Source organism: Bombina bombina, chromosome 6 (assembly GCF_027579735.1).
Source record: "Bombina bombina isolate aBomBom1 chromosome 6, aBomBom1.pri, whole genome shotgun sequence".
Lineage (NCBI taxonomy): Eukaryota > Metazoa > Chordata > Amphibia > Anura > Bombinatoridae > Bombina > Bombina bombina.
Genome location: NC_069504.1, coordinates 534,896,734 through 534,911,361, shown reverse-complemented (window position 1 = coordinate 534,911,361; position 14,628 = coordinate 534,896,734). Strand labels below are relative to the sequence as shown.

The window sequence follows — 14,628 nt, the reverse complement described above, 5'->3', positions numbered from 1 at the left end:
CTTTATGTAAAAAAGGAAGATATTTTACCTCACAATTTCCTCAGCTCACCAGAGTAAGTGCTGTGTAAAAAGTTATTTTTCAGTTACTGTCCAGCTGCAGGTAAAAAAAAAGAGAGAAAGAAATGAACAGCAGCCAATCAGTATCAGCAGTGCTGGTCATGAACTCTTTTACTTTGATCTCATGAGATTTCACGTAACTCTTGTGAGATTTCATAATAAACTTCCTTAAACTGAATAGGGAAATAACATGAGTGTGCATGAGGCACGCTCCCTTGCAGGTCCTGGGACAGGCATACTGATTTGCTGCTTAAAGTCCTTTACATTGGGCCGTGAATACTTAGAACCTTTTGAGGTAAAATATCTTTCTTTTTTACATAGGGATGTTCAGGTGATATTTTCTAGTCAGCTTTTTACAGCTATGCTACTTCACTTTCAAATGTTTCAACATTTGGGTTTCATGGCCCCTTAAAGGGCCACTAAACCCAAAATCTTTCTTTCATGATTCAGATAGAACATACAAATTTAAACAACATTACAATTTACTTCTATTATTTATTTTGCTTCTTTTTTTAGATATCCTTATTTGAAGAAAAAGCAATGCACATGGGTGAGCCAATCACATGAGGCTTCTATGTGCAGCAACCAATCAGCAGCTACTGAGCATATCTAGATATGCTTTTCAGCAAAGAATATCAAGAGAATAAAAAAATAAGATAGTAGAAGTAAATTAGATAGATTTTTAAAATTGCATTCTCTTTCTAAATCATGAAAGAAAAAATGTGGGTTTCATGTCCCTCTAAGTATGTATTTACTGTAAATATTTAACATTCAAATGTTCTTCACATAGAGGAATACATTTTAAGTATTTTTAAATTTAAATATATATATATATATATATATATATATATATATATATATATATATATATATATATATATATATATATAAACGCTGTCAGATTAGTGCGTGAGTATGGTTGTGACTAAAAAGTCAACCTAAAAAAGCAATGTAAAACATTTTATTTAGTTACTCAGAAGTCGAATAATCTGTTAAAAAATGTGTTACTTTTGTGTGTATAAAATACAGCTTTACCTAGTTTTAACCCTTTAAGGACCAGCAATGTACCCTGTACATCACTGGTCTTTCTATGGGGATTGTGTAATTAATAGCGCTATTTCCAGTGACAAGAAGGGAGGAGGGAGAGTATAATAGCGCGGTCCCACCACTTATGGCGGGGCTCGCGCTATTAGTAACAAGAAAATTCTTAATGGCTGGATACGTACATGGTACGTCGTGATCATTAAGGGGTTAATATAAATCCATTTGTATATTCAAAGATAGTTGTAGTGACAACACTTCAAAATTACTTTAAAATATAAAAATGTCTTCAATATAACATTTAATAAAAGAAAAAAAACAAATACCAGTTTTTCATAATGTTTGTCCAGCCATATCTATTATATTTTATAAAGGCAGTTTTTATGGTCTAAATGGTATAGAAATAAGATCAATATATTTTTTTCCGAATATTGCAGATGTCAGCACAATTCCCCCGATGCACGTAGGCGAATATAATCAGAGATTAATAGAAGCCAGCGAACTATTTAAAAAGAAGCAAGGAAAGGGTACGATTGATGTTTGGTGGCTGTTTGATGATGGAGGTAAGAAATTCTACACAGCATCTGAAATGACTTTTGCCTACGTATCATGTCCATATATCCATATGTCTGTCTGTCTGTCTATGTACTTCAATAAAATGTGAAAAGTAGTACAAACAGTTTGTTTTTTTAGACCACTGAGTGAGGACATTGCAATAGCAGTAAAACCTTTAAAGTAAAGTGTTGTGCTAATTTGTTGCTGAGCCTTAGGAAATCTACAAACTGTTTGTAGAATAGCTTAGTAAAGGTCTATTTCTACTTGCTCTTTAATATTCAGCAAATACATTTGGTACTGAAGAGTTTAAAGTAATTGCAGCTAAAGACATATTTTAAAATAAATGAAAAAAATACAGTTTGTGAAATTTCTGTAGTTTATAATTGATGGAATAAAGTGACAGATTTATATTTAGCGATGATACAGAAAAACCTGGACATGAAATGCATCAAAGAGACAAGTGGGAAACCGAATAGGCAAAGACAGACGAAGAATAGAAGAAAAAAGCAGAAATAAAAAAGCATATGGAGCAACAGAGACAAATAATGGGTGTCAGGGAAGAGAGAATAGAGACAAAGGGGCCGAATTATCAAGCTCTGAAAGGCTCTCTGGAAACAGCAGTTATGAAGCAGCGGTCTAAAGACTGCTGCTTCATTGCTTGTCCGCGACCTATGAGGCTGCGGTCTTCTATCCGCCTGATCCTTTACGAGGCCACAAATCTGCAGGGGCGGCATTGCACAAGCAGTTCACAAAAACTGCTTGTGTAATGATAAATGCCGACAGCGTATGCTGTCGGCATTTATCGATGTGCAGCGGACATGATACGCTACATCGTATAATGTCTGCTCGCACTTTAATAAATCGGCCCCAAAGACCAGAAGTAGTGGAATGAAGAGCTTGGCACAAGCAGTGTGTGAGTGGAAAGTTTAAGCAGCTTGGGCATAGGCATAACTACTGCAGTGTAGGAGATGTGACTGCTACATTGCAGGAGACTGTATTATAAACACATGTGTGGCTGTGTGCTTGTGGATTTATGCATACAGGGTGAGAAGCATTGGGAGGTAGGGAAAAGAAAGGAGTCACTGGGGCCCCTGACTCAGATATATTCACTGAGCCCACACACTCTCTCTCCCACACACTAAAACACACACTCTCACACACATTCTATTTCACACTCTCACGCACACACAAACAAATACACTCACTTTTTCACACACAGACTCACACACACACACAAAAAGACACTGACAAACACAAAGACGCACACTCCCACATAGACACTTACACAGACACACTCCCACACAAAGACACACACACGTGAGAGATAAATAAATGTAGGCATGTGCAGTATGTTGCAAAAGTACAATGTCACCTTTTTGGCTGTGGCTGTTTCCCACCAAACCTGTACATTTGCATATCCAAATCTGACTCAGCTTCAAACCCAGACCCACAAATGGAAACCTGAACTGTCCGGGTCATTCCCAGAAAGGTGGCAACCCTAGCCTTAAAGGAATAGAACTAGATGAAAAAGAGACATTCCTCCTTAAATAATGAATATCATCTTCATCAAACCTACCCTATGTGGTATGTTGCTTCTTATGTGAATACAAGATGACTACTATCCTGCAGCATCAGTGCGTCTCAATTTTTTTTCCTAAATCTGATCCAGTTCTGGTTAAAGTATGCATTTTCATGTAATACATTTCATTTTTTCAGGTTTAACTCTCCTTATTCCTCATATTCTAACGCTAAGAAAAAAATGGAAGGATTGTAAGCTGAGGATTTTTATTGGAGGAAAAGTGAACCGCCTGGAAGATGAGAAGCTGGTGTAATTGTTCAAGATTTATTTTAATGACTATTTAAATGACTGAATTGTGTTCAATTGCAAATGTTTTGACGATAATAGGAAAATATATATATATTTTGTATATAGAAAGAGAGTATGCAAGTAGTGTAAAATGGAAAGAACATGCACCTAGATTACGAGTCTTGCGTTAGCCTTAAAAAGCAGCGTTGAGAGGTCCCAATGCTGCTTTTTAACGCCCGCTGGTATTATGAGTCTTGAAATGACAGTGGTACCGCTCACTTTTTTGGTCAGACTCGAAAATACCGCAAATCCACTTACGTCAATTGCATAGCCTATATTTTCAATGGGACTTGCATAACGCCGGTATTACGAGTCTTCCAAAAAGTGAGCGGTACAGCCTCTCCTGTCAAGGCTGATACCGCATTTAAAAGCCAGTAGTTAAGAGTTTTATGGGCTAACGCCGTAGTATAAAACTCTTAAAAAAGTACACTAACACCCATAAACTACCTAATAACCCCTAAACCGAGCCCCCCCCCCCCCCCCCCCACATCGCAAACACTAAAAAAATATTTTGAACCCCTAATCTGCCGAACCGGACATCACCGCCACTATAAAAAAATATATTAACCCCTAAACCGCCGCACTCCCGCATCGCAAACACTAGTTAAATTTTATTAACCCCTTATCTGCCGTTCCTAACATCGCCGACACCTACTTACATTTATTAACCCCTAATCTGCCACCCCCAATGTCGCTGCAACTATATTAAATGTATTAACCCCTAAATTTAAGTCTAACCCTAACACTCCCACTAACTTAAATATCATTTAAATAAATCTAAATAAAATTACTATCATTAACTAAATTATTCCTATTTAAAACTAAATACTTAACTATAAAATAAACCCTAAGCTAGCTACAATATAACTAATAGTTACATTGTAGCTATCTTAGGATTTATTTTTATTTTACAGGCAACTTTGTATTTATTTTAACTAGGTAGAATAGTTATTAAATAGTTATTAACTATTTAATAGCTACCTAGTTAAAATACATTCAAATTTAGCTGTAAAATAAATCCTAACCTAAGTTACAATTACACCTAACACTACACTAAAATTAAATTAATTACCTAATTTAAATACAATTTTAAAAAATATATCTAAAGTACGAAAAAAACAAACACTAAATTACAGCAAATAATAAAATAATTACAAGTTTTTTAAACTAATTACACTTAATCTAATCCCCCTAATAAAATAAAAAGCCCCCCAAAATAATAAAAAGCCCTACCCTATACTAAATTACAAGTAGCCCTTAAAAGGGCCTTTTGCGGGGCATTGCCCCAAAGTAATCAGCTCTATTACCTGTAAAAAAAAAGTACAATACCCCCCAACATTAAAACCCACCAACCACACACCCAACCCTACTCTAAAACCCACCCACTACCCCCTTAATAAAACCTAACACTAACCCCTTGAAGATCACCCTACCTTGAGAAGTCTTCACCCAGCCGGCCGAAGTCCTCAATGAAGCCGGTGAAGTGGTCTTCCAGACGGGCAGAAGTCTTCCAGCCAATAGAATGACAGCTCAATCCTATTGGCTGATTGGATCAACCAATAGGATTTTTTCTACCTTAATTCCGATTGGCTGATAGAATTCTATCAGCCAATCGGAATTCAAGGGATACCATCTTGGATGACGTCATTTAAAGGAACCTTCATTCTTCAGTTGGACTTCGTTTGAAGAGGATGCTCCGCGTCGGATGTCTTGAGGATGGACCCGCTCCGCGCCGGATGGATGAAGATAAAAGATGCCGCCTGGATGAAGACTTTTGCCCATCTGGAGGACCTCTTCTGGCCGGCTTGGATGAAGACTTCTGCCCGTCTGGAGGACCACTTCGCCAATCAGATTGAGCTAGCATTCTATTGGCTGATCGGAAAAGCCAATAGAATGCGAGCTCAATCTGATTGGCTGATTGGATCAGCCAATCGGATTGAACTTGATTCTGATTGGCTGATTCCATCAGCCAATCAGAAAATTCCTACCTTAATTCCGATTGGCTGATAGAATCCTATCAGCCAATCGGAATTCGAGGGACGCCATCTTGGATGACGTCCCTTAAAGGAACCGTCATTCGTCGGGAGACAACGGAAGAAGAGGATGGATCCGCGTCGCCTGTTTCAAGATGGACCCGCTCCGCACCGGATGGAAGAAGATTGAAGATGCCGCTTGGAGAAGATGTTTGCCGGTCCGGATGTCCTCTTCTTGCCGGATAGGAGGAAGACTTTGGAGCCTCTTCTGGACCTCTTCAGCACCGGATGATGGATCGCCAACCCCCGCTTGGGTTGGATGAAGATGTTGGAGCCAGGACGGATCGGTGAACCTGGTATGGTGAAGACAAGGTAGGAAGATCTTCAGGGGCTTAGTGTTAGGTTTATTTAAGGGGGGTTTGGGTTAGATTAGGGGTATGTGGGTGGTGGGTTGTAATGTTGGGGGGGGGGGTATTGTATTTATTCTTTTACAGGCAAAAGAGCTGAAATTCTTGGGGCATGCCCCGCAAAGGGCCCTGTTCAGGGCTGGTAAGGTAAAAGAGCTTGTAACTTTTTTAATTTAGAATAGGGTAGGGAATTTTTTATTTTGGGGGGCTTTGTTATTTTATTAGGGGGCTTAGAGTAGGTGTAATTAGTTTAAAATTGTTGTAATATTTTTCTTATGTTTGTAAATATTTTATTATTTTTTGTAACTTAGTTCTTTTTTATTTTTTGTACTTTAGCTAGTTTATTTAATTGTATTTATTTGTAGCAATTGTGTTTAATTAATTTATTGATAGTGTAGTGTTAGGTTAATTGTAGGTAATTGTAGGTAGTTTATTTAATTAATTTATTGATAGGGTAGTGTTAGGTTTAATTATATCTTAGGTTAGGATTTATTTTACAGGTAAATTTGTTATTATTTTAACTAGGTAACTATTAAATAGTTCTTAACTATTTAATAGCTATTGTACCTGGTTAAAATAATTACAAAGTTGCCTGTAAAATAAATATTAATCCTAAAATAGCTATAATATAATTATAATTTATATTGTAGCTATATTAGGATTTATTTTACAGGTAAGTATTTAGCTTTAAATAGGAATAAGTTATTTAATAAGAGTTAATTTATTTCGTTAGATGTAAATTATATTTAAGTTAGGGGGGTGTTAGTGTTAGGGTTAGACTTAGCTTTAGGGGTTAATCAATTTATTAGAATAGTGGTGAGCTCCGGTCGTCAGATTAGGGGTTAATAATTGAAGTTAGGTGTCGGCGATGTTAGGGAGGGCAGATTAGGGGTTAATACTATTTATGATAGGGTTAGTGAGGCGGGTTAGGGGTTAATAACTTTATTATAGTAGCGCTCAGGTCTGCTCGGCAGATTAGGGGTTAATAAGTGTAGGCAGGTGTCGGCGACGTTGAGGGGGGCAGATTAGGGGTTAATAAATATAATCTAGGGGTCGGCGATGTTAGGGCAGCAGATTAGGGGTACATAGGGATAACGTAGGTGGCGGCGCTTTGCGGTCGGAAGATTAGGGGTTAATTATTTTAAGTAGCTGGCGGCGACGTTGTGGGGGGCAGGTTAGGGGTTAATAAATGTAATACAGGGGTCGGCGGGGTTAGGGGCAGCAGATTAGGGGTACATAAGTATAACGTAGGTGGCGGTCGGCAGATTAGGGGTTAAAAATTTAAATCGAGTGGCGGCGATGTGGGGGGAGCTCGGTTTAGGGGTACATAGGTAGTTTATGGGTGTTAGTGTACTTTAGGGTAAAGTAGTTAAGAGCTTTATGAACCGGCGTTAGCCAGAAAGCTCTTAACTCCTGCTATTTTCAGGCGGCTGGAATTTTGTCGTTAGAGCTCTAACGCTCACTTCAGAAACGACTCTAAATACCGGCGTTAGAAAGATCCCATTGAAAAGATAGGATACGCCATTGACGTAAGGGGATCTGCGGTATGGAAAAGTCGCGGCTGAAAAGTGAGCGTTAGACCCTTTAATCACTGACTCCAAATACCAGCGGGCGGCCAAAACCAGCGTTAGGAGCCTCTAACGCTGGTTTTGACGGCTACCGCCGAACTCCAAATCTAGGCCTTAGGGTTTATTTTATAGGTAAGTATTTAGTTTTAAATAGGAATAATTTAGTTAATTGTAGTTATTTTATTTAGATTTATTTAAATTATATTTAAGTTAGGGGGGTGTTAGGGTTAGACTTAGATTTAGGGGTTAATAACTTTAACCCCTTAATGACCGGAACATTTTTCAATTTTCTTACCCTTAATGACAATGGCTATTTTTACATTTCTGTGGTGTTTGTGTTCAGCTGTAATTTTCCTCTTACTCATTTACTGTACCCACACATATTATATACCGTTTTTCTCGCCATTAAATGGACTTTCTAAATATACCATTATTTTCATTATATCTTATAATTTACTATAAATTTTTTTTATAAAATATGAGGAAAAAATGGAAAAAACACACTTTTTCTAACTTTGACCCCCAAAATCTGTTACACATCTACAACCACTAAAAAACACCCATGCTAAATAGTTTCTAAATTTTGTCCTGAGTTGAGAAATACCCAATGTTTACATGTTCTTTGCTTTTTTTGTAAGTTATAGGGCCATAAATACAAGTAGCACTTTGCTATTTCTAAACCACTTTTTTTTTCAAAATTAGCGCTAGTTACATTGGAACACTGATATCTGTCAGGAATACCTGAATATCCATTGACATGTATATATTTTTTTTTAGAAGACATCCCAAAGTATTGATCTAGGCCCATTTTGGTATATTTCATGCCACCGTTTCACCGCCAAATGCGATCAAATTAAAAAAAATGTTCACTTTTTCACACATTTTGTCACAAACTTTAGGTTTCCCACTGAAATTATTTACAAACAGCTTCTGCAGTTATGGCACAAATGGTTGTAAATGCTTCTCTGGGATTGCCTTTGTTCAGAAATAGCAGACTTATATGGCTTTGGGGTTGCTTTTTGGTAATTAGAAGGCCGCTAAATGCCGCTGCGCACCACACGTGTTTTATGCCCAGCAGTGAAGGGGTTAATTAGGGAGCATGTAGGGAGCTTGTAGGGTTAATTTTAGCTTTAGTTTAGTGTAGTAGACAACTCCAAGTATTGATCTAGGCCAATTTTGGTATATTTCATGCCACCATTTCACCGCCAAATGCGAGCAAATAAAAAAAAACCTTTAAATTTTTCACAATTTTAGGTTTCTCACTGAAATTATTTACAAACAGTTTGTGCAATTATGGCACAAATGGTTGTAAAAGCTTCTCTGGGATCCCCTTTGTTCAGAAATAGCAGACATATATGGCTTTGGCGTTGCTTTTTGTTAATTAGAAGGCCGCTAAATGCTGCTGCGCACAACACGTGAATTATGCCCAGCAGTGAAGGAGTTAATTAGGTAGCTTGTAGGGCGCTGGCAGGGTTAATTTTAGCTTTAGTGTAGAGATCAGCCTCCCACCTGACACATCCCACCCCCTGATCCCTCCCAAACACCTCTCTTCCCTCCCCCACCGCCACCCCACAATTGTCCCCGCCATCTTAAGTACTGGCAGAAAGTCTGCCAGTACTAAATAAAAGGAGTTTTTTTATTTTATTTTTTTTAAAAATGTATTCTGCTGTAATGGAGCCCTGCCTTAGCCCCCAACCTCCCTGATCCCCCACCAAACAGCTCTATAACCCTCCCTGCTACTTAATTGCCGCCATCTTGGGTACTGGCAGCTGTCTGCCAGTACCCAATTTGCCCCCAAAAATATTTATAAACTTTTGCCCCCAAAAATATTTATAAACTTTTCTGTAGTGTAGCAGCCCCCCTCAATACCCCCAACCCCCCCCAGATCCTTTTATATATATATATATTTTTTTTTATGTTTTGAACTTTTTATTTTTTCCATTGGTGTCAGTGGCTAATATGCGCGTGCGCGCCCCCACATGCACACGCGCACGCGCCCCACGTGCACACACGCGCGCCCCCACGTGCACGCGCGCCCCCACGTGCACACGCGCGCCCGCACGCTGCCGCCTCCTTGCTTCCCTTCCCCCCGGAACACAGCACCATTGTTACCGGTGCAGAGAGGGCCACAGAGTGGCTCTCTCTGCATCGGAGGCTTGTTAAAAGGTATTGCAGGATGCCTCCATATCGAGGCATCACTGCAATACCCTGAGAGCTGCTGGAAGCGATTGCGATTGCTTCCAGCACTCTCTTAAACAACTGACGTACCAGGTACGTCCATTGTCACTAACTGCTAGTTTTTGCAGGACGTACCTGGTACGTCAGTTGTCATTAAGGGGTTAATATAGTTGCGGCGACTTTGGGGGTGGCAGATTAGGGGTTAATAAGTGTAGGTCGGTTGCGGCGACATTGGGGGTGGCAGATTAGGTTTTAATAAATAAAATGTAAGTGTCGGCGATGTTGGGGGCGGCAGATTAGGGGTTAATAATATAATGCAGGGTCAGCGATGTCGGGGGCCGCAGATTAGGGGTTAAAAGTGTAAGATTAGGGGTGTTTAGACTCGGGTTCATGTTAGGGTGTTAGGTGTAGACATAAATTTTATTTCCCCATAGAAATCAATGGGGCTGCGTTAAGAGCTGAACGCTGCTTTTTTTTTCAGCCGGCTCTCCCCCATTGATTCCTATGGAGAAATCGTGCACAAGCACGTTTTGCCAGCTCACCGCTACCGTAAGCAGCGCTGGTATTGAGGTGAGATGTGGAGCTAAATTTTGCTCTACGCTCACTTTTTTGCGGCTAACGCTGGGTTTGTAAAAATCCGTAATACCAGCGTTGTCTGTAGGTGAGCGGTGAGGGAAAACTGCTCGTTAGCACCGCACAGTACTACTGACAAAACTCGTAATCTAGGCGATGTTTTTTTAGCTTTTAAATATACACCTATTTTTGTTATTTCAATCAAAATATATTTTTCATGTAATTATGAAGATGTGAAAGCTGAATGAACTAAATAATATAAGCATCTATTGCTTGGCTTTAAATCTATTAATTTATGGCGAATAGTGGAAACTCATGTCAGAAATGACATTTAGATGTTTAAAGAAATTCAGATTCTGATATAGAACTTACAAATGTGTGAAAAGGTTTCATACGATTTTATAGGAATTGGTGAGATTTCTTACACTGGAAAGAACGCTATTAAAGATAAACAAAGCTATATGCAGCTATACTTCATAACATTTAATAATGATTAAAACATTTTAAAATTTCTATAGATTTTTTTCTGTTTTCTTATTCTTTTCTCTTCAGAATGGCGTCACTTTTGAACAAATTCCGAATTAAAGTTGCAGAAATCCATATTATTGGAGACATCAATACAAAGCCAAGCAAAGAGAGGTACTGAACATTGCAGGTGTTATTTGTTAATTTATTCAGTAAATGTTATATTTTTACAAACAGAAAACCCCCCACAATGACCCAGATTACATGTGGAGCGCAATCAATAGGTCAGGGTGCGTTATTTTAGGCTTGACCTTACAGAAAAAACAATGCACAACCTGGTATTACAAACAGATGATTAAAAATGTAAACTAAAACACCTTAACACAGCCAGAACTTTTTCATTAATAGCCCAGAGCGCTAGTAGAGCATTTGTGCTCTCGTATTAAAAGTGGCGAGTTAAGGGTTTGTGCTTGTGCACTATCCAAAATACTGTTTTAAAATGTAATGCTTTTTGAGGCCCGAAGAAAATGTTTTTATACTTAATACTTAGGAAACAAAGTTTTAATAATGAAAAGAAGGTTTTGTTACTATATATATATATATATATATACGCTTGCAATGGTAAAACAACACAGGCCATTTATCATGTTGCAGCTGGAAGTTTTTCGAAGAGATGATCGAACCATACCGTCTCCATGAGAGCTCTAAAGATGTACCAACTGCAGAGAAAATAAGCAAAGAACACCCATGGAAAATAACAGATTCTGAGCTTGAGATGTTCAAAGAAAAGGTAAATGGCCATTAAGTGCAAAACTATTATTGATCACTTGTTCACTGCCTCTTTACAGCTGGGCAGATATCAAGGCTTTTGCTCTGTATACACCATCAACATTTTTCAACTAATTTCATCTAAAACAATAAAAGTAAAGTAAAGTAGAATAATATGATATTTACCATTCTTAGACGTCGCAGTGTTCATGAATTTATGACTGCATTTTGATGATTATTCTATTGTGTATTTCTTCAGAGTTACCGCCAAGTCAGACTTAATGAACTTTTACAGGAACACTCTAGATCTGCTAACCTCATTGTGCTGTAAGTATGAGACATTTTTCCTACTTTTATGCATATCCGAATAATTTCCAATGTAGAATACAACACTAATAGTGTCATTATTACAAAAACATAAGTGGATAACACAATGTCATTGTAAAAGTTATTCTGATAGCAAGTATGATTGAATTACGTTATATATGAGCACTTTTGTATGTCTGAGACTATTCCAAGATAATCACCCAGTATATAATGATCCTATAACACTAATATAATGTGGGTAATGCAGATGACAGATCACTAAAGCTTTTTTGTTTCCTTCTGTCCATTAAAAAAATACATTTTCTAAGATATATGAAAATGCAGTTGCAGGCGGAAAATGCGTACATAAGGCAAAAGCAATACAAAGATGTTATTAATAAATAATGTAATTCACCATGACTAAATATTCTTTAGTTTTTAGTAACATATCAAATTTAAAGGGATATGGAAGTGGCTATAACATCTTTTTATACAGAAAATAATTATTGACAGCTGTATTTGCTTAACTTTCACATGACACTTGACTTGCTAGAGGTTATTAAAGGGCCAGTAAAGCCAAAATTAAACTTGTATGCTTCAGACAGAGCAAGCAATTTTAAAAAAAACTTTCTAATTCTATTATCAAATTTACTTTGTTCTCATTTTATCCTTTGATAAAAAAAAGCATACCTAGGTAGGCTCACTAGCAGCAATTCACTACTGGGAGTTGTGCATGTTTAAATAAATAAATAATAAAAAATAATAAATAAATAAATAAATATATATATATATATATATATATATATATATATATATATATATATAAACTCTTATTCACAGTCTGGTATATGAAAAGTATTTTAAGTCATATGAATTAGTATTTTATCATTTTATAAAGCAGTGCAATTAAAGGAAAAGAAAACCCCAACGTTTTCTTTCTTGATTTGGATAGAACATACAATTTAAAACAACTTTTCAATTTACTTCTATTATTAAATTTGCTTCATTCTCTTGTTATCTTTTGCTGAAGGAAATCATTGCACTACTGGCACCTAGATGAACATATCTAGTTAGCCAATCACAAGAGACAAATGTATCCAGGTACCAATCAGCAGCTAGCTCATACTAGTGTAGGATATGTGTGTATTATTTTTTAACAAGGGATACCATGAGAACGAAGCACATTTGAAATTAGAAACAAATTTAAAAGTGTCTTAAAATTGCATGCTCTATCTGAATCCTGCAAGTTTAATTTTGACTTTCCTATCCATTTAATTAGCGTGCTATTTATATTGGTCATCTTAATAATAATTTGTGTTTGTTTTTAACAGAAGCCTTCCAGTTGCAAGAAAAGGAACTGTGTCAGATCACTTATATATGGCTTGGGTAGAAATTCTATCAAAGAACCTTCCGCCTGTTTTGATGGTTAGAGGAAACCATAAGAATGTACTAACTTTCTACTCCTAAAGTTTGAAATTAAGCAGCTGGATTAGTCTACACGCTACTTTGCATTTGCTGGACATACCTTTCTCTTATTATACATGTTCATTAATGTTGTTGCAGACTATGTAAATTAAATGGTTATAATTAAAACTGATATATTTTTATCAGCACAGAAAATATTTAGGAAAATTCCAGTTACTTAAACTTTTATTGACATATAGAAAGAACTATATATATATATATATATATATATATATATATATATATATATATATATATATATATATATATATGTTTGACAAATGTATTTGTGAATTTAATGAATTTATTGTAATCAGATACCAATAATTATGGTCATAATAAAATGCAAATAATATTGTTCTTTTATTTAAACAAACATATTTCAGATGCATATAATATTTTCATTATTTTCTTAAAATGCTCTAGAAATGTTTCTAATATTTGAATCAATATTGATTGTTTAAAATATGTATGAAAGGAAATAAATATATTTAAGTATATAATAATTTTTTTGCTTCCTTTATGTGACAGTAATCTGAGGAGTCTTAAGCAACTAAAATGTATATTATTATGCACTACATTCTAATCAAGCTTGTGTGTCAAAATTATATTGGGCCAGATTACGAGTGTAGCGCTATTTAGCACTTTCGCTAGGGCGCTAGAAGTACAATTTTTGCACTTTTCGGTTGAAAGTAAAAAGTTATTGCAAAAGCTGAACTTAGAATATCGCTTGCTCGATAACCTATTCTGCCGTAGAAGTCCATGGATAAAAAAGTTTAAAAAAAACCCCATACTCACGCTCAAACCTGATTGCATATTCTCATGTGTGCTAACCCAACATGAAAATATGAATATTTCACATTCCAATGTTCTTCACATAGAACAATATGTTCTATCCTATATTATAAAAGGCCAGGTATGTTTGTCCGATGCAGTCATGCGCAGTAGAGACTGCAGCGTGAGACAAACATACCTGGCCATAAGGAAGGATCAGTCAAGGCCGTGAGGATCAGACAACAGAGAGCGGGTGTGATCGGACATGAGCGGGTATGGTGGGGGCGTGGTCGGACAGAGGAGGCGGGGCCGGACAGAGCGGGAGGGGCGCAAGCGGGTGGGACCGCAGCACTGCAGAAAATGGCCCGTGTACACGGGCTTGAGGACTAGTTTATTCATAAATACATATTTCTACATATATCTAATGGTATTTTGGTAACATATATATTTATACCTCATATATATATATATATATATATATATATATATATATATATATATATATAAAAATAGATGATAATATATAGGTATAGTTATATACAGATACATACATATAGGAATATCTGTTTATAAATACATAGAACATATGCACATAGGCTGCTTAGTGCAGAACATTGGAATGTGAATTATTT

General features: G+C 36.7%; 1 protein-coding gene across 1 annotated transcript in view; it reads left to right on the top strand.

The window, feature by feature from the left end:
- SLC12A1 (solute carrier family 12 member 1) overlaps positions 1-13,237 on the top strand; it is a 165,923-nt gene extending 152,686 nt beyond the window's left edge. Inside the window, exons 21-26 of the mRNA XM_053717461.1 lie at positions 1,536-1,661; positions 3,370-3,481; positions 10,772-10,858; positions 11,339-11,474; positions 11,712-11,779; positions 13,090-13,237. Of these exons, the coding sequence (XP_053573436.1) occupies positions 1,536-1,661; positions 3,370-3,481; positions 10,772-10,858; positions 11,339-11,474; positions 11,712-11,779; positions 13,090-13,225 (665 nt within the window). The 3' untranslated portion in view covers positions 13,226-13,237. The remainder of the gene's footprint in view (positions 1-1,535; positions 1,662-3,369; positions 3,482-10,771; positions 10,859-11,338; positions 11,475-11,711; positions 11,780-13,089) is intronic.
- The last annotated feature ends 1,391 nt before the right edge of the window (positions 13,238-14,628 follow it).